This window comes from Populus euphratica, unplaced genomic scaffold, assembly GCF_000495115.2.
Source record: "Populus euphratica unplaced genomic scaffold, PopEup_1.0 scaffold8.1, whole genome shotgun sequence".
NCBI classification, from domain to species: Eukaryota; Viridiplantae; Streptophyta; class Magnoliopsida; order Malpighiales; family Salicaceae; genus Populus; species Populus euphratica.
Window position 1 is genome coordinate 2,399,402 of NW_011499855.1, and position 19,656 is coordinate 2,419,057.

The 19,656-nt window shown below is 28.4% G+C and overlaps 1 protein-coding gene across 3 annotated transcripts; it reads right to left on the bottom strand.

The window, feature by feature from the left end:
- Positions 1-7,774: 7,774 nt before the first annotated feature.
- On the bottom strand, positions 7,775-11,469 carry BBX13 (B-box type zinc finger protein with CCT domain-containing protein). Of its 3 annotated transcripts, XM_011022531.1 has the most exons (5): positions 10,333-11,468; positions 9,620-9,823; positions 8,456-8,724; positions 8,236-8,371; positions 7,775-8,075 (listed from the first exon to the last, which is right to left on the bottom strand). In XM_011022531.1, the coding sequence occupies exons 1-4, from the start codon at positions 11,323-11,325 to the stop codon at positions 8,269-8,271; spliced, it is 1,569 nt and encodes a 522-aa protein (XP_011020833.1). In that variant the 5' UTR covers positions 11,326-11,468; the 3' UTR covers positions 7,775-8,075; positions 8,236-8,268. The 3 variants fall into 3 exon arrangements, with proteins under 3 accessions (XP_011020833.1, XP_011020834.1, XP_011020832.1); XM_011022532.1 differs by having other exon boundaries at positions 7,777-8,371; positions 8,456-8,691; positions 10,333-11,469; XM_011022530.1 differs by having other exon boundaries at positions 7,777-8,371.
- Positions 11,470-19,656: the final 8,187 nt, after the last annotated feature.

Here is a 19,656-nt window from a genome sequence, read left to right on the forward strand (position 1 = left end):
ATATATTAAAATAATTTTTTTTATTTTAAAATTTTATTTTTTATATAAATAGATCTAAAATTATATAAAAAATTAATTTAAAACAAATAAAAAAAATAAGGATAAGAAATTACAAAAAAAAAATTCATCATTTTCACTCTCTAGTCCATAATTTGAATAGGCCTCCACGATGTTTTTACTTTTTTTATGGGCGTGAGGGCACATACTCCTTGGACAAATATCATCAACCCTCGTATAATATAATTTTAGACCGGGTATAGACACAAGCCTAAAATCATCATAAGTCGAAGCTTACCCAAGCAAAAATACATAAACTAGGCTCATGTGTTAATAGGCCATAGATTGGGTTCAAAGATGCCTTTGTGACCCAATATTTATCATGAATGCGGCCCTTGACTTCGGCTTGTTATTATCTTGGTCATCCATGATATGCTTATAGTCAAGTATTAAAAAGTATTTTTTGTCATGTTATCCTAAAAAGTTAATTAGTTTTTTATATATATATTTGATAGTATAATGGAAAAATAAATTAAAAAACACTTTCTAATATTTGGCTATACCATGAAAAATAAGCTAAAAATAATATATTTTTTAAAATTTATTAAAGAATGGAGATCAAAATTCACAAATGAAAAGGTTGGGGGATGAAATTAAAAAAATAATAATTTTATAAATTATTTTAAATAAAATAAACCATAATCAAACGAATGGGAACCAAATATAACAAACAAAAAAATTATAGAAGGATAAAATTAAAGAAAAAATAATTTCACAAATTATTTCAAAAATTAAAAGAATGATAACCAAATCTAACAGATAAAGATTTTTAAAATGATAAAATTAAAAAAAAATCAGTTTCATAAATTACTTTAAATAAAATAAATAGCAATAAAAATAATGAGGACCAAATTTAATGGATAAAAAAATTTAATAAAGAAAAGGATAAGAGAAAAAAAACAACAACTAAAAAAATGAGGATCAAAGTTAATATAAAAATCAAATTAAATCAAAATTTAAGAAATGAAATTGAAAAAAAAGCAAAAAATATAATGCAATCAAAAAATTGATGATAAAATTTGATATAATCAACAAATAACAATATGGTTTTGAATTTTTTACAACTTCTAAAAAGTGTATCCTATCTAAAATAAAAAAAATATTTTCCTGTAAATGAAACCAAATTTTTTTTAATTGAAAAATATTCTCTATTAATCAATTTTTTTAATAACAAAAAAACATGAGAATCTTAGAAAGTAATTTTCAAAAAACTACTATCCGTAAAACAATCAGAACCCTAGGTTAAAAGTTTTAGTATAATAGCACATGCCAAAATATACATTTGAAAAATAATATAATTTTAACAAAAAGGCAATTGAGAATAATAATGACAAAGAAAAAAAAACAAATTACAAACGAAACTTAACTCTAACTTCAAATACAAACTCTAAACAACACCCTAACTCTAAATCTAAAAAACAAACACTATACACTAACATTAATCAATAAAAAAAACACTAATTAATAACCCTAAAAACAAAACCTAACTAAATATAATAAAACCTTTTGTGTTTTGGTTTGTTTAAGGTTTACCATTAATTCAACAATAAAGGATAAAATTCAATAAAAACCCTACATTAAATGATAAAATTGAAAAAAAACACCAGAAGAGAAAAAATCAAATGATTTTATTATATCTAGTTAGGGTTTATTTTTAGAATTATTGATTATTATTTGTTTTTAGGGTTAGTGTTTAAGGTTTATTTTTTATATTTAGAGTGATGGTATGAGATTAGGATATTGTTTATGGTTTGTATCTGGAATTAGAGTTAAAGTTAGTTTGCAATTTGATTTTGTTTTTGTTCATTTAGATGTTTCTAATCATGTTTTTATTTTCAATTATATCTTTGTTAAATTTGTGCTATTTTCCAAATATTTTTTTAGTGTGTTTGCTAATATTTTTTCAAAATCAGAAAATTTTAAAATTAACCCTATAAAATCAGATTTTAATAAAAAAATTCAAATAGTTATCACGTGCAAAAAAACTTTTGTTTTGCTCATAGTATAGGGTGCAGCTATAAACCAGCATCGAACTAATTAGATCCTGTTTATTTGCAGGAAAGTAGTTTTTTTTTTTAAAATGAATTTTAAGAAAGTATTTTATCAATGTTTAGTAATGTAATAGAAAATAATCTGGAAAACATTTTCCAGTGTTGGTTATGTTATGAAAAATAAATTGAAAAATAATTTATTAATGAATTAATTTTTTTTTCAAATTTATCTAATATATAAAAAATATTTAATATAAATATTTAATCACTTATAATATAATTTATTAATGAATTAAAGGAATATGTCATTGGCGTCATATTTACTTGAATATAATTGTTTGACTTGACTTCACAAACTAACCTAGCCTCTTTGCAGTTGCTCTAAACAAATTCTTTCACTCATTTTATCTGCTACATCCATCTCCATAGTTTTTCAATAGAGAGAATGCAACCAGTATGTTGCATATTGCAATAACTTGAATACCTCATTTGATAGCCAGCTGTTGCCTTCTATCTCGTAGTAATCACTTTGGTCATCAATAACAGTTGTACGTACTGCAGAATTTCAATCATACTCCACAAGCTTTTTAACTTAAGCCTCAGCTGCAAATTCAGCATCTGATGTAGGAGCCATGCTTTCTTCAAGACCAGCATACGTACTTCCTTCCTTTAACACAAGGGCACCGCAGAAACTGCAAGGCCCCTCTCCTTCTTGTTCACAGACAATCTTGCCACAGGATAAGCAATTACTCACCAGTCTATGCTGACGAGCTTGACATGGGCATGGCTTCCCCTGCTGGAAGACAAATGACCCTTTGGCAGCCTCTGCAAGTGAAATGACTTTTTTCATTTTGATGTTGGAAAGTGGCTTGCTAGTGTGAATGTTATCACTGAATAGGCTAACAAAGTTTTTGAAGATGAAGACGAGACAAAGAAGAGGTGCTTCGTGGGAAAGTGTTTTCCTTAGAATAAAGCTTTTTTTTTCTTTAACTAGAATTGAGTTTCCTTTGACCCATTTTCCTTATGTTCACCAAATATGGGAAAATTAGGAAAATGGTTTCCAGGAATTCATTTTCCTGGAAACAAACAATGCATAAAAAGAATTTTCAACGCGCTTTTCTTTAATGGAAGAAAGAACGAGTTTTAAACAATCAACTTGTTATACACCAATGCGTTCACGCAAAATACTACAGCAAAGGGACATTTGCAGCTCCAAAGTCGAGTCGATAATATGAAAAAGCAAAGAGTATTCTCACCCAGTTAATAAATTATATGTTCCTACTTTCACTTTTAACTAGCTAGCTATGCATCTCATTTTGTAATCTCTATGTAAATGCTTTGATTGTAAAATTATATATTTTCATTCGATTTTTAAGCAGTTTTTGAGTTTTCTTCTAAAAAAAATTTGATTATATTCAAATCAATTGATATTTTTTCAGAAGGATTTTTATATATGGTTTAGAGTGCTTGATATCTTGAGTTTTTTACTTCATTTTTTTAAAAATATTTTATAAGAATTTCCTTTCTTAATCTTCTTATAGGCTCTCATGTTATACAACACTAATAATGATGATGAACATGGCTTATTCCTTTTATTTACATTATAGGCTAATTTACTTCATTTATTGTCAATTAGATTCAGATAACTTGTTTATATAAATTATGTTATATTCATGTATATTTTTATGATCATGCATTAATTAAAACTCGTGGTAGTGTTAACATCATATCAAATTCAGTGCAATCTCATAAATGTAAAACGAGTTTTATGATAATAGTCATGGTGATGTCTCCAAAAACCATTAAATCAAAAGCAAATAACACTCATCCCTCACTACTCCCTTAAAAATTAAAAAAAAAACATAAATAAGAATTAAATAAACATACTTAACAGCCCACATCATCATAGTAATCAAATCTCTTAAAAATCATAAGATCATGAATCATTATTAAATGAACATTACTAAAAACCCTCCAAAGATATAGGTATACAAAGGGAAGGGCGGAGTAAGAAAAAAAAAATAAAGAGAATCAAATTGAAAAAATTATTTTAAAAAGGTTAAAATTTTAGTTAGTTTATACAAGGAGGGGCTGCAGGGCCCTCCTGCCTCCGCCACTGGGTATACATATTTTCCACCGTCTAAATAATTGAACATGTGAAGCCCTTAATTAGATATGCTTTTGCTTCTATTTTATTGTACTATCGTGATATAATTATGATCATGAATGAATCCCAGGAGTTGGTTAAACTCAGCCTCTTCCCTCCTCTAGCTTCACTGGTTTGGTTTCGTTACAGCAGAGAACGTATGGTAGAGGTAGAATTAGCTAGATGCCCATCAAATAGATTTTCCACGCGTGCAAGGTCATCACCGGTTAGGCAAACAAAATGTAGTTTTAGAGTCATTCTGTCCTTGAGATCTACAAGAATTTTAAGTTTTGAATATCAGATGATGGCAATATCAGTAGCATCCTTCGGTATCAACCTTCAAGATTTGTCAGGCGCAAAAGGATAATATCCACAGCTTCCAAGTTAATTAAAACCTTCGTAATTACAACAGCCAGCATGATATGTATTTAAAAGACAAAGCAGGAGCCATTGAGGCCTAAACAGAGAATAAACTACACAGTATAACCTGGAGTTAATGACGAGCTCCTTGGAAAATTGTTGCATGCACATGAGTGCGTGGCAAGCTGATTCAGATATTGTTTTCAAAGTTGTGTTTGTTTAAAAATATAGTAAATAATATTTTTTTATTTTTTAAAATTTATTTTTATATAAACATATCAAAACAACTTAAAAATAAGCAAAAAAAAAATTCAAAATTTTACAAAACTCTAATCAATCTAAGAGGCCAAACACCCCTCTAAAATTGCAGGGCAACAATAGAGCCACAGATGAAGCAAAACACAACTGCATCTGCTTTTAGCTTGTCCTAGAATAGTGAATCGTGCTACGCCACGGTTTAATATTAATTTTTTTATATTATAAAAAAATATTAAGAGTATAAAATTTTTATTAATAATATTAATAAATTTAATTAAGTGTTAATTTTGAAATTTTTCGTTGCTTCGCTCAATCTTTTAGTTAAATCATATAAAAGTTAACTTGACTTAAATCGATCGATTTTATAGATCCAAATATAACCTTAACAATCGATAAAAACATGATTTAGCGTTTAAAAAAACTTGAAGATGATAATTTTTTTAAAAAAACTATTAAAACAATGACATATTAGATCAATTTCGCCCTCAACCCTGCGCAACCCAAGTCATGGACTCTATTAAGTTTAATAACTTTTTTTTTTATTTTTTTATTTAATTATATGATAAAAATAGATGTTCACAAAATTAAACATCAACCTAAAAATAGATACTTATTTAAGATAATTATCCCTATAAAATAAACAAAATCAATAATGCATTCCATTTTCCTACAATTCAATACAAAATAATAAAATCAAAAGAAAATAAATTAAAAATAATTAAAAAACAAAAAATATATATCATATTGATGAGTAAACTTGTCAAATATATGAATCAAGTAAGCCAGACTAGAACGTCGAACCTGTGAAAGAGTTCATGGACTCCATTTGAATTATTTTTTTAATTACATAATAACAAAAATAGATAATTGCAAAATCAAATATCAACCCAATAGTTAGATATTTTTTATGTCACAATAACCTTATAAAAAGTAAAACAAAACCAATTATAAAACAGAATTTCCAATTAATTCAATAACTAAAAATGAATATAATATCAAATAATGAATTATCACTATTATTATTATTATAACAATTACTATTCTTATCATTATTCTTATTATTATTAATATTGTCACTTACTATTATTATCAATAAGTAATATAATAATTAACCTTAAAAGGTATAACTTAACTACTCAGGCTCTAAGTTTGTTTTTTAGAAGTCACTAGTTCGAGTCTCACAAGGCTTGGAACCACTAAAAATTTACATGAGCGTTAACTTCAGAGCTCGTAAAATTAATCGAGGTATACACATGTTGGCCCGGACATCCACATTAATAAAAAATAATGATATCATAATTGTTATTGGTATTATTATCATAATCACTATTTATCATTGTTATTATTATTATTATTTATACTATTGTTATAATTATTATCACTGCCACTATAACTAATATTATCATTATTTTCACCATAATTATTATTGTTGTTGTTATTATTATTATTGCTATTATAATTACAATAACTATTAACAATTATTATTATCACTACTACTATTATTATTGTTATTCATATTATAAATATTAATATTTTTTTATTAATATAATTATTAATAAATTTAAAAACAATATCATTACCATTAAAAAAATTCATAAATTTGATTTGAATGGTCAAATTAAATTATTATGATCATTATTATTATTGATATAATTATTAATAATCTTGAAAAAAAAATATTATTACTATTAAAATAACTATAAATTTGACTTGAAGAGTAAAATTAAAAACTATAAAAACTTTGAAAAAAGAGCCAAGAGAAAAAAAATTCAAAAGTAAAATGAATGAATTGAAAAATATAATATACACAAATTAGAATTGAAATGCTAAACTGTAAACAAATAAAACTCAAACAAAAGAGAAAATAACCGAAATAAAAAATCAAAACAAAGAGGATGGATTCTGAAACACCAATAAAAAATAAGGACGAATTTAGGAGGACTTAAACTGAAAAGGAATAAAAGAATTAAAAGAATAAGGACTAAAATGAAAAACAAAACATATAAGAAATTATAATTGAAAGATAAAATTGAAAAAAATAAATAAAATTTCTATAAAAAAATAAGAATGAAATAAAAAAATCAAAAAATAAGAACTAAAATTGACAAACAACAAACAAAGAGAACAATTATGCACTTTAGGTGACAAAAGAGAGAAAAACAAAAACAAAAACAATCGATCACAGGTAACAATTCAAGTATCCAACCATTATTCATCTACACGTACATATAAAAAAAAACTAAAAAAAATTATTATGCATCCAAAAAGATAATAAATGACTAAATACGCATCATTTGAATAGCATGGGCATGCATCCACTTGTTAGTAGGTGTAAAATACATACTAGTAGCTTTTTAATTAAAAAATAAAAAATTATCAAAATATCCTCTATAATTCTTTTAATTACATAAAATACTCGTATAAAAAAATTAAAATACCCTCAAAATAAAGCTGCTTTTTTTTATTGTTTTTGAAGATAAAAGCATTATTTTATTTTACATGAAAATTAAAAAAACATACCCTTATCCAACAACCTCTTTATTTTATCATTTTTGAAGATAAAAACGTTATTTTATTTTACATGAAAATTTAAAAAAACAAACCCTTATCCAACAACCCCTTTTTTTATATATTGGGAGTAAAAAAAATATGTTTATTATTACTAATATTATAAAAAAGCCAAGAAAATCATGGTAACATTTTTAAATTTTAGACTCTAAAAGTAAAAATATATTATTTTTACTATGTTTAAAAATTATTATTCTTTAACAAACTATGTAGCATGGAATAAATTTGATGGTTAAGTTTCTTAATTCAAATGTGGGATTCAGAGTTTCCCAAAATAATTTTTGTAAATGTATCTGATGTGAAAGAGTCCGAAAGATCTTTGTTGAAACTCGGAAGTAAACGACCAGCTCCACTTACGGTTCGGAATCAATGCATGCATTGAACTGGTTCATCATATCTAGAATACGGATTCTCCATGTATATTTTATTCAAGCTCCAAAAAATGGCAGCGGTTCATAGGCATTTCGGGTATCCAACTACATATTTTAACCAATCTTTTGGAATATCAGCAAGAATAACTAAAATAAAATCTAAAAATTACCTTATCCTTTTTCCTTTGGAAAAGATGATTAGTTAAAAGAGGTTATATAGCATAAACTCCATCTCTCAGATGCTCCAGATCTGCCTGCCGTCACCACATCACCCCCACGATGCCTGCTCTCCAACAGCTGTTCTCCCCAGCTGTCCCACCTCTACTGCAATTATTTAAGTGGGACAAAACATCTTCAAATGCAAACATGTTAAGCAGATGCTGGCACGATCAAGAACAATGCACATGTGCGCAAGAAAGATAGATGCAGGACAAGTACCACTAAATTATACATTCTCTACGAGACGAACGTAAGGAATATTTACAGTGTTATCAAGGACCTCTAACCAAGCATGAATTCAACAGTCAGGAGCTTCAGTTGTCTTCACAAATCGACCCTTCACTCGCTTCCTGGTATCAGCTCTCGCCTTTCTTGATTCATATCGTATGTGCTTATCATATCTATTAATACAAAATTTAACAGTACAGAGTGCATTACTTGATAAGCATGCAGTAGAGATAACTAGTAAAAGAAGGTAGGCATACCTTCGGGTTTTCTTCTTCTCCTTGTAACGTTGCATAGCATCGCCTCTATTCCGCACCAACAGCTCCATGTCTACCTTGGTTGCTGATTCTGTTTTGAAGCCTTCACCTCTTACGAGAATAGACTGTTCCATGAACTGGACATCTTTAGAGCTACCTGAACATTTTGGTTTACAAAAAGCTGTGCCTGACAACACTCTTGCAATAGGGAGGTTGTTACTTTCAGATGTTGCTAGTCCCTGGCTGGATGTTAAGTTATTATTTAAGTTGTTCTGCATTTAAAAAAATACAACGTACAAAGAGAAGGCAGATGAGCCACTGACAATGCACAGAGGGATTGGCATGAATAGGCAACAGATGATATAGGACAGGCCCAGTCACATCAAGGTCAAGGAGCTTTCGCAATCAAATGCCCACTAGTATACCTCAATTCATTTCTATATCATATATGTGAACATACAGAAAATGACTGCATTCAAAAGCTTAAACATTCAAAGCACATAGCTATGTCTTATAAATTATAATTTAAAACTGGTTAGAATGGTCTGGTGTTCGTTAGATTACTAGTGAACACGCAACATAATGAGTAAATTATAATTCTATCAGACTACAATTTATGTTGTTACTGCCCAAAACTAGAAATACTGGGATTTGACATCCCGAATCAGATTTTTAAACGTTATCCTATCTTCACTGTAAATAAGCAGTGCGTTAACACTTCCTAAGAGAACTTCGTGGCACCAACTAAAACATAGAAAGTTTGCAAGAAAACCAAAGAAATTCAACTAAAATTCAACTAATTTAAAACTGGTTAGAATGGTCTGGTGTTAGTTGGATTACTAGTGAACACACAAAATAATATGAGTTACAAATTTCAACTAATTCCATCTACCATATTGGCGAGTAAATTTTAAATGAATCCTTCTATGAGACTACAATTTATGTTGTACTGCCCAGAACTAGAAATACTGGGATTTGACATCCCAAATCAGATTTTCAAACGTTATCCTATCTTCACTGTAAATAAGCAGTGCGTTAACACTTCCTAAGAGAACTTCGTGGCACCAACTAAAACATAGAAAGTTTGCAAGAAAACCAAAGAAATTCCTGCCAAAAGATTTGACAGGGATTCCAGCCAAGATTCCCAAAATTATCAATAGAACTTACATTAAATGATGCCATATCATCATGCACGATGGAGGAATTCATCTGGTACATGTTTCCCAACATTTTCGTGTTAGTTAAAGATGTTTCTTTCATCGGTTCACTGAAATTCTTGATCACAAATCCTGCTTCGTTTGCACCATACTCGATTTCTAATTGGCCAGATTCATCATGACTCCTTAGTTGCCCTAAATGAAAATCCCATATCTGAAAAGGTAGCAATTTTCTGTTATTATTGGAAACACGTGATATCCTTTCTTTGGAGATTTTACATAGAAAACTACTCAGTCATCTGAGCGAGGTGATAAAAATGATATGAGCAGGGACATGACCTCTGGGCAAACATTTCCTAGAAAGGATATTTGAAAATCCTTAAACAATTGAATTTTCTAATTGCAAAATGCTATATTCATTAAGGAGCATTTGAAGTTCAAACCTTAATGACACCTTCAAGAAACTGCGAGCAAAACGCAACACATACTCGTGACAGACCAGCGAATTTCACCCCAAATTTTTTTCACTGTATAATTATTTAGGTCCCAAATAGAAGCCGCAATCAATTTGAGCATTGTATTACTTGAAAGATGAGCAAACGATACATTTACATGTTTTGGTTGGCAATGTTTATACTCAATCAACATTAACAGAGACAACTAGAAGAAATACTCATAAAACATGGTATGTCTTTGGAAAAGCTCAGTGATTCATATTATTACCTGAGTGCCATGAGCATTGGCATTACCGTCCCACATTATATCCTCACCAACAAGCTTTCCATTAGACTTGACACCCACCTCCGTCGGCAGCATAAGCAAAGAAGTAAACGGCATTTGTTCGTGCAACAATTGCTCACCTCTAACATTACCATCACAACCACCACCACCGACATTATCATTCCCAAAACGCCCGCCATTCCCATTCCCAAATCCCACACCCTCCCCCCACGCACTACTACTCTGCGTCTCTGGCACCAAATTCTCTCCTTCCCTGCCATCACCACCGCCAAAATCACAACCCTCCCCGTCACCAAAATCAACACCCTCATCACCGCCGCCGCCGCCACCCTCACCACCACCACCCATCAAATCTCTCTTTAACAACTCCACCAACTGCTTATATATCACATGCTTGTATTTCCCACAACTTGGACTCTTGCTCACATTTCCAAAAACCATAACATTGTCAACATTCCTATTACCATTATTACCGTTTTCATTTGGCACCATCAAGTCCTGAAAACTAAAATTACCACTAGATTTATTATAAACCCAAGGCTCATTCACCAAATCATGGACGACCCCACAATTATTACTACTCCAATTTTCAATCAACGGCTCCTGCTTCTTCTCTTCCAGATCAAAACCCCATATAGAAGCCAAATCAAGAGCTGTGGGACAACCGGAAAACCCTTCAATAATAGTACGATCGTGTGAAGCGGACACAGAACAACTACCGTGAGCATCCCAGTCACACTCTTGACAGAGTACCAAATTGTCAGTTGCGCAGCGGACAGAAACGAGCTCCGAGTTGCAATTGTCGCAGATCTGTGCGCGGACATGCTTGCGTGAGAGAAGGTTTGCGGAGTGGACATGTTGATCGCAGAATAAACAAAGTTTTGCGGAGTCGGCTCTGCAGTAAAGAACTGCAGTTTGTTCACTACAGAAATCACATGGTACTGTTTTTTTGGTCTTTGACTTGTGGGTAACCATTGTTTTATCTGCTAAGAAAAGCGAAACCCTAAAGACAAATGAGGAAGAGAGTGTTTTGGGAGTGAAAGGAGAAAGAAGAGATTCTTCTTCCTTTCTATTTGTAGTAAAAGGTGAATAAATTAATAATAATAATTCAATGTAGAGCAACAGCCAGCAGCAGCTTTTGTACATAAGAGGGATGTTGTAATATCAATAAAGTTATTGGAACAGTGTTATAGATCGCTTTCTAAATTATTTTTGTTTGATTATTAAAATAATATTTTTTATTTTTTTAAGATTATTTTTAATATTATTATATTAAAAAATATAGTTTAAAATAATAATATACAAATCCCTGTTGAAACGCAGTTAGACATCCCAAAACTAGGAAAGATGGAGCCTAAAAATAGTAGTTATGTGATTCGTATTTTCCTGAATAATTTTAAAAAATAAATATAAAAATAATTATAAATTAAAAAACCTATAAGAACTATTTGTATCAATAAATATAACAAGTGAAGTGTTAATATATTTATTCAACTCGTTTAATTATAGGTTAAAAAAAATTTCTGATGCAAAAAAATTAATATGTAAGTGTTATTAACATGTTTATTTTTAAAAATAAAAAATATAAATCACAAAATCAACTCTTACATATAATAAATATCATATGCATTAATAAATAAAAAGACAATATTGTAATTGTTATAACAAAACATCATTTTCTTAGTTTTTGTATAATAAATTTTAAAAAATAAAATGTGTAAAGAAAAAAATAAAAATAAATAAAAATAAAATATAAAGAATTAAAAATAATACTTTTTCTATAAAAAAGGAAAACTAAAAAAAATTAAAATCATAAATTTGGCACTCAAGTTATATTTTTTAAAAGAAAACAATACTAGGTATGTTGGCTATCCTAATATGTTTTTTCACATAAAAAAATAAAAAGTATCATTTAAAAAACTCATTCAATCATCCAATTAGATAAACGATAACCATTTATGTAAATAAAAAAAGTTGTTAATAATAACTAAGAAAACAAATGTAAAAATATGACATTTATTTGATTATGTTTATTATTTTTTTATTTAAATAAATGAAAGACAAATCCACCCTAAAAAACTCATGGTTTAAATGACATACAAATAATAATAATGATAAACACATACCATAAAAAATATTATAAAAGGTCAAGCACATCAAAAAATATAAAGATGGATACTTGTCAATACAGTGAAAACATATAAAAAAATATTTTTAAAAAACACCTAAAGTAAACTCGATAATTAGCCTAGGTGAACAAATCATAGATATTATCTAAGATATAAAATTGGGATGCCCCTACAGATAGCAAAGTGAAAATAATAATAATAATAAATAATTTAATAAAAAATCAAAATCAACTTGGATTAATTTTTCAGATCTATAATTCAGGTCATTAGATAAAAGTTACCAAATTAAAGGGCAAACCTAAAAAATATAAAAGAAACATGATTTTAACCAAACAAATATTGACGATGAAATTGTGAAAAAAAGTTAATAGAAAAACAATGCAAAACAAAACAACTAGCATTTAAAGTAATCAAGACTAGATTTAACATAAAAATCAATAGAATTAAATGTTTATGAAAAATTTAAATGAAATTAAATGTTTAGAGATGAAATTGAAAAAAAAAATTAAAAAAATAACAATTGAAAGAATTGACACCAAACTTGACATAAAAATTAATTGGAAAAAAATGCCCAAGGATGGAATTGAAGAAAAAAATAAATCAAGAAAACTATTGAAAACAAATAAAAAATAGCAATTAAACGAATGAAGACCATATTTGTTAAAAAAACAAAATCAAACAATTAAAAATAAAATAAAATAAAAAATCCAATTAAAAACAATCAATATAACAATTAATATAAATAAAATATTTGCAATAAAAAATAAAATGACTAAATCTAAAGAAAAAAGATATTAAAGGGCTGATACAAGTTTTTGTATTATCAGTAGCACACATTTGAAAAAAAAAAAGAAAAGAAGAAAAAAAAATCAATAGGTGTCAAACTATACCTTATTGTCAGATACATGTCATTTAGGGAGAAAAATAATACCCACACACATTAAATGATGCGATGAAAGTTTGATTCAATCACCGTAATTAGCCACACATATCTTCTAAAAACTCTAAAGCAATTGAGGATGTCAAGCACACGTGAGCAACCCTATTTCTATACACATAAAATTAAAATGCATTTATAATTAATATATATACGTGACAGCATGATAATTATCTGTATAAATAAGCTATGAAAATAACAAAATAACAATAATAAAAAAAATCCTTATGAAATTTCACCTAAATTCTTTAAGTCAAGACTAAAAAATATATATAGGAATGGCAATCAAGTAATTCAACTACTCATAAAATTATAAAAAATTTCCTCTAAAAATAAATAATAATAAAAAAATCATTACGAAATGACAATTAATCTCTTAAAATTAAAACAAACACGTTTTTTTTCTTGTCAAAATTGAAATTATTATACGATTCACGAACTAAAATTTACGATTGTTTCTTTTCCAAGGACAACAAGAAACTTACATTGTTATTAAAATAATGAAAAAATAATATTATCTCCGAACAAATCAAGAATGATAGATAGGTTATATATAAATATCATCCAACCCTCCACGTAAAACTTTAAAAATTAAATAATAACGAATAAAAGAATAATTTCACTGTGTTGAGCTACAGTGAAGACCATCTGGGTTTGTACTTTCGATGCTTGATCTTTTGAACTTTTCGGCTGAGCTGGCATGTTAGATTCGTTTTTGAAGTCGCGATCTTTTCCCATTAAACTATTAAGGTAGTTTATTTAATTCCTCTGAGTTTTACCGAGGAAAAATAGTAATTTATTTATACATTGCATTTGCTGTGAAAACCCCGGATTTTATAAAAGTAAGTGCTTTGCTTGATAAATCAAAAACTCACTTTACTCTTTTAAAAAATGAAACACAATGTATAATATTTATAAATTAATAATATTTTTATATGTCAAATTTATATATGTGTGCGTGTATTTTTTTTTTTTTTTTGGGGGGGGGGGATTACGAGATATTGTAAAATATGATTTGTTTTCTCTTGAAATTTATGCATATTGGACCTCATCTCTAACTTTATAAATTAATAATTTCCTTTTCTGTTAAAATTATATACATGGCTTAATTATGAGACATTTATAAAACATATCTTTAATATTTACTTGTTCTCTCTAAAAACTTATGCCTTGTTGGACTCATCTCTAACTTTTCTTAACAAATTAAAAAGCTTTAGTTCAGTATTCTTGTACTTTAGAAGAAAACCATGATATTGTATTATTTTTTTATAGATGTTTTTATTTGACTTAATGTTTATATATAAATTAAGTATGCATCAAATTTAATATTATTTTGTCGCAAAAGTGGATAAATCCATTAAAAAAAACTTAGACGCAAGGTGAATTCATTGTGCCCCTGGATAGATATCACTACCCATCATCACAAGAACGTAATTACCTTTTTACCCTCAAAAAACCCAATGAACTACTTATTATGGGTTATATGGTATTTCATCATTGTGAATATCATATTGAATAATTTGATATTTTTAATATTTATTAATAATTAAATTATTTTTTAAAAAAATAATTTAACCAAAATCTAGGTTTTCTTTTCACATTTCCTTTATTAAAATACTGTAAAATTAACTTAATTATTTTTAAAAGCATAATTTTTTTTAACTATTGCCAGGTTAATTTTTTATATTTTAATTTTAATTTTTTATATTATAATCAAATTGATCAAGTTAATTTGATATTTTAATAAATATATAATATAAATAAAAAAATAAAAAATAGTTGATACATATATCATACAAGTTGATGTTTGGTACTATATTAATTTATTAAATCTGTAATTCATATCATAAAATCAAAATAATTCTATAAAAAATAAATTAATAAAATTAATTTTTAATAAATTAATATTAAAAAATAAAATTTAAAAAATAATTTAAAAAACAATCTAAAAACCTTAATTAAACCTTTAAATTCATGTCTTCTAACGTATCTAATATTAAAAATTGATAAAAAGAAAAAAAATAAAATTCAAGAGACTTTAATCGTCGTCAATGGAGGAAGCAATCATAAAACGGGGACCGTGGAAGGAAAGTGAAAAACAACTCACGTGCAGTGGAGGCAGATAAGCCTTTTGTCAGGTGCGGGTGCGGCAGCATCACATTAGGAAAGGATTTGTGGGCCCCTATGTCACAACTCGTCATCCATGACGTCTCTCCTGCTCGTTTTGGGTTAGTTGCACCGTCCTGGGAATTTATTTGACTATTTCGTCTGTAAAATCCTCCACCTTTACCTTTTTATCTGCTATCTATTCAGCCTATCATGTACTAAAGTTACTTGCCATGCAAAGCAACGGGCCAGGACAAGTTTTTTTTTTTTTTAATACATAATGAAATAAAAAATAAAATAAATTCTTTTATACCTCTTAGTCCATAAACATTCTCATATTTTTCAGGTGCCATTTTTTATTTTGATAAAAATGTTCCTTGAATTATCAAAAGAAAAATTATTTTTTAAAAAATAAAACATTAAACGATTCAAAATTTAACAAACTTCAAATTAAAACAAAAAAAGTCAAAGCATAAAAAAAAGAGAAAAAAATTTAGAAAACTAAGAACAGAACAAAAATTAAAATTTTAAATGAGTGGCCTATTTGGTGATTTGATCTTCTTCTTCCCCAATTACCATCTTTCTAAACATAATGTTCAAAATCTGAATCTTAATTTAGCATCATTTAACAACACATTTAAGCTGAGAAACTGTGTGTTGGATTTCCTCTACAATAAAAACCGCAAAACAATCTCACAATCTCTCTTACTGAGGTTTTTTGCTGCCAATTTCTATCTGGGCAACGTTTGATTTCCAATTCCAAGTTGGAAAATCTGCCTTTTGACTTCTCGAACTTAGAGCTTTACTTGTTGAATTGAATCAAAATTCATGATCCTATTGTTTATTATCGTCAAATAAAAAATAAAATAATAAATGTAAAAAGAGACAAAAGGCAAATGGCTAGCCAGAGATGCGAACCTGCGCCTCAAAGCTATAAAACATGCACTTCTACAACTTGGCCACCGCAGCGCTCACCTTTTGTTAATCATTTTTATAAAAAATTCGCCAAACATCAGAGTCCAGCCAGTATGGTGGTGTAGAAAGAATTTTGGTCTCAGAAACTTATTTTTCAATCGTTTTTTAATATCTAAAAATATATTAAAATTATCTTAAAGATTCAAATAAATCTATATATAGCTGAAAAACACCTAAAAAATTGGCGGTAAGACTCCATGCTCCACAATGAATGTGCTAGGGGGTTTGGTATATAACTAAGTATATTGATCTATGCTTCTTGATGAGTAAGTATTTTTTTTTTAAAATGTTAAAAAAATATTAAGAGTATAAATAATGTTTTAAACCTTGTGAGTCAACAGAAATCCATGTTTAAGTCAAATAACCTTGACAAATCCAAGAAAAATAGATCTAGGGTCATGCTAGCTCTAAAAACCATGGGTTTAAAGCCATTCTAAACCTATTTTTCGGTTTGATATCAAATATAACTATTAGACCTAAAGTTCTTAAACTTAACATAATTGCTAGACTTAAGTAGCTTGAATATGACGTGTTTGCTAGATCCAAGGTGCTTGGGTCTAGTAATCCTTACTAGACTTAAGCAATTAACAAATAAACAGATGACAATCGTGTATTTTAGTTGTTAGGATAGAAAAAAAAAACACAAATAATCGATCACTGACAGTAATTCAACTATAATATATCTACACGTATCGCACTATATAAAAAAGAGCATGCATGTGTATCTATCTAGATAGCATATGTCCAGATTTGGTTTTTGGGAGGCATCTCACGCACTAATAGCTTTTCAAATAAAAAATAGAAAAGATAACGTGAAAAATATTAAAATGCCTTCTTTGATCCTCTTATTTACATGTTATACCTATGTAAATTTTATTATTGTAATTCACAATAATCTGTGAATGGTGCTACAATGAAATTCTTATGTCATTTAGCTTTTTTTATAATAAAAAAGTTTGTTTAGATTCAACATAATTTTTTCCTTAAATGTTTTTTTATTAGTTTAGTCATTCATTTTTCTTAGTTATGTTTTTTATTCAATTTAAATATGAGATTAATATAAATAAAATTATTTTTATTTAATTTAGACTGAGATTAATATAAATAGAGATGCTTAACTTATGTCGATAGACTAATTAAACAAAAATATTTAGTTAGGGTTTTTCTATGGTGACTTTGATAGAATTTTGTATTGCTCATGCTTGTTTTTTTTATTTTTTTTATATTATTTGATATCAAAACCTAATGCTTCCTGGAGTTTAGTTGCTGAACAACGTTCTTGTATGGAAAAGGATGAGCTTGTTAGTTGGCAGATGTAAGAATCATGGGAAATCATGTAGAGAGAGAACATGGTTTCATAGTTAATTTAAAAAAACTATCTAAGAGGTTAGAGTAGAAGAGACAATTTTTTGATGAGGATAATATTGTGGAGATTTTAATGATGATTATGTTATTAATTATTACATAAATAATGACAACAATGAAAATAATAATGTAATCGATGGTTTCCGTATTAATGGCTTTGGGTTGGGTGCAAAGAGAACATGAAAGATATTCAATAATTTGTTTTTATTGATTTAGACAATGCTAATTTTTTTTTTACAAGTTTATTTTTATCATAAAATGTAAATTTATTCATGTATTATATAAATACAATATATGTTGATAAAATAAATTCAAGTTTATAATCCATTACTTTATAAACAAAAAAAAGAAAGAAAGAAAGAAAGAAATAATTTGTGAATTGATATTTTTTATGTAAAATTTAGCATGAAAGTACCGAAGCTAAAATCTATAACTGAGATTCAGGTATTAACCATTTGAATTTGAACATGAGTTCTTTCTAAGTCCACGGACTGATGTAGGAGCTTTTTTTTTATTTTTCAATTTAGAAATTTATTTTCCTTAGTTATTCTTTTGTTATTTAGTTTATGAATTTTATTTATTATTATTTAGTTTAAGCTTAAAATTAATATAGATAAAGTTTTCTAATTTATATTTTGGTAGAATAATTAGAGATAAGTATTTACTAATAAAATTTCAAATTTCAAATTACTATTTGATAGAATTTGTTTTGCTTATGCTTGCTATGTTTTTTGTGTTGTTTCTTATAGCGTCATTTTCATCATTTGCGGGGGATGGCGCAGGCAAGAATCAAGTCAGCCTATATGTACAGCCGAGTTCATATTGGAGAAATATAAAAATTAACTCGTTCCCGTCCATGATTGAGAAAGTTTTTTTTTTTTACAAAGAAAGTTGATGTTAGAAAATAAAAGTTTTCCACCAAATGACTTTAAATTTTCATTAGTCTTTTGCTGATTTTTAATGATACTGCAAAATCACATGTTGAAGGCCAGCAATATAATAAAACGAAAGCATCCAGTGTTTGGTGCTGTGTTAATAGCTGGAAGTCTGATGTTGGGAGTGATGGCATGTCGCAGACACCTCCGCCTGGTGGATCTGCCACTCTGGCGTTTAGAATCAGATATTTTGATGCGTTTGCTTTCCTAATTATCTGGAGTAGAACCTGGTTAATAGGAGTTTGTAATTAATTTAGAGTTCCAGAGGATTGGATTGAATTGTAGGGGATGTTTTTGTCCCGTGAGGTGACGTGCCACGCCTGTTTCTTGTGTTATTGGAGGATGCGTGGGAGCAGAGGTTGCGAGTGCTTTTGGTGGGAAGGCTATCTGAGAATTCTGAAGCAGCATTTTATGATACTGAAACCTGCAGATTAATATGGAGTTTGGAGGTGCAAGTCTCAGCAAGGTTACAATGGATGATAATTGTTAGAGAAAGAAAAAGGAAGGAGCTGATAAATTATTCAAGGAATTCTCTACCCATAATTCTTAGAAAGAGAGAGGCAGTGGCTACTGTTCATATTGCTTGTATTAGAGACATTGGAGTCGGTATGATTAGTAATTCGAATGGTGGGTGTGCTTCTTGTGGTGGTGTTTTTACTCTGTTGTGCTGTTTGCTTATTCGCTTGTTGAAAGATTATTAGGTGTGGAAATTTCTGACTTCCTTTTTCCAGAAACTAAAGTTGCCGAGGCTTGGGAACGATATTCGCAGACCTTGGAGCCAGACAGAAGGTTTGGGGTGGGGGGGGGGGGGGGAAAAAAAACAAAAACAAAAAAAAAAAAAAAAAAAAAACCACCAGTG

Coding starts and splice junctions, on each gene's coding strand:
- BBX13 (XM_011022531.1), bottom strand. CDS start 11,325: ATGGTTACCCACAAGTCAAAGACCAAAAAAACAGTACCATGTGATTTC. Junction 9,824..10,332: donor CCAATGCTCATGGCACTCAG/GTAATAATATGA, acceptor CTACCTTTTCAG/ATATGGGATTTTCATTTAGG. Junction 8,725..9,619: donor ATGATATGGCATCATTTAAT/GTAAGTTCTATT, acceptor TTTTAAATGCAG/AACAACTTAAATAATAACTT.